At 40.7% G+C, this 1,423-nt stretch overlaps 1 protein-coding gene across 1 annotated transcript in view; it reads right to left on the bottom strand.

Moving 5' to 3' along the window:
* Positions 1-591: 591 nt before the first annotated feature.
* The window catches only part of LOC106513976 (tetratricopeptide repeat protein 27), a 26,116-nt gene continuing 25,284 nt past the window's right edge, over positions 592-1,423 (bottom strand). Inside the window, exon 3 of the mRNA XM_014003047.1 lies at positions 592-923. Within this exon, the coding sequence (XP_013858501.1) occupies positions 731-923 (193 nt within the window). The 3' untranslated portion in view covers positions 592-730. The remainder of the gene's footprint in view (positions 924-1,423) is intronic.

Here is a 1,423-nt window from a genome sequence, read left to right as displayed (position 1 = left end):
CAAGTGTCCCTTAAAAAAAGATTAAAAAAAAAGATTTTAAGGTCTAATTTTTTTACCTATACATATTTATTCCACTCAATTAATGTGTGATTTATTTATTTTCTATTATAAGTTTTATATCGTGATATATATCGTTACCGCCACTCATCATAATGTATATCGTGATATGAATTTTTTGCCATATCGCACATTCCTAGTATATAGCAGGTTATATGTCTAGCATATTTCTACCTGTGCCTTTTGAAATGTCTACATTAAAAAAAACTATTGATGCATTTGTAAATCTTGTGGTGCACATACAAATCTTTGTTGTATGCTTTTTGTGAAGACTTTTGAGACTAATTTATCGTCCAAATAAATTGTGATTCTGAAATGCTTCCAGTGTTAATGGATCCTGATAATAAGCTGAAACAGATCCAGGATGTGGCACAAACACATCAAACAGCTTCAGGCAGCCGGACCACCTGTTCTAATTGGACTAACCTGGACTAATTTAGCGCCAATTATRTATGGTAATTGGATATGTAACAATCCTGTTACGCGTGATGAGAAATGTTTATTAAAAAAATACAAGACATGAAAGGAACAAAGGCAGATTAATAAGGGTTTATTTAATCATCTGTATGGTTTCTAGATCTGTTTATAAAATACAAAGAAAAGATGATGTATTAAAAAAGGCACTTGTGAAGAGGTCTTTCTCAGCAGACCAGCTTACCAGCAGACCAGTAAACTAAACGCTGCAGGAGATAAGATGACAGACAACACAAAAGCAGGAGTCAGCGATGAGACGGTGTGGTACCTGAGAGGACAGCAGGGCTGGAGGCAGTGAGTCGCACGCATGGAGAGAAACYGGAGGGCCGGTCCAGTTACTCTGAGCAAACATGTGGAGGCAGGACACAGCCAGGGCCATCAGCGCCAGCTCCCTGCAGACAAACACATCCAGCACACCATGGATTTCAGAAGCACAGAAACACTGCAGAGATGCTTCAGCACAGATAAGAACAGCATTTTAAGACACCTTCTCCCAGACTTTTCAAGACGAATTCTGCATGGATTTCCTGTTTAGACTAAAGCTCTTTGTTCCCTTTCAGTCAATTCACTCGGTACAACACATCATGTATGGGAAACCACGCCCCTGCGTGTCCTGGCTGAAGCCACCYCTAATCACGCCTTTAGGCAGGTGACTTGATGACGACAGATGTCAGGCTCCGCCTGCACATATAAATACTGTCGCATCACAGTCACTCCTTAGTTCTATTGCTCTTTACCTCGCAAGAACACCCACCTCTTCCAACCTAGCTAGTTAGCTGCTGCTAATTAACTTTGTTTGTTCGAAGGTTCTCGGATTTAGTTTAACGGCTTTTGATTGGTGTCAGCTGCAGCTGCCTACTGGTAACTGTGTCTGCCTGCGGAGCGCTAACTT

This window comes from Austrofundulus limnaeus, unplaced genomic scaffold (genome assembly GCF_001266775.1).
Source record: "Austrofundulus limnaeus strain Quisiro unplaced genomic scaffold, Austrofundulus_limnaeus-1.0 Scaffold0, whole genome shotgun sequence".
Taxonomy (NCBI): Eukaryota; Metazoa; Chordata; class Actinopteri; order Cyprinodontiformes; family Rivulidae; genus Austrofundulus; species Austrofundulus limnaeus.
This window is presented reverse-complemented; position numbering and strand designations above follow the sequence as displayed.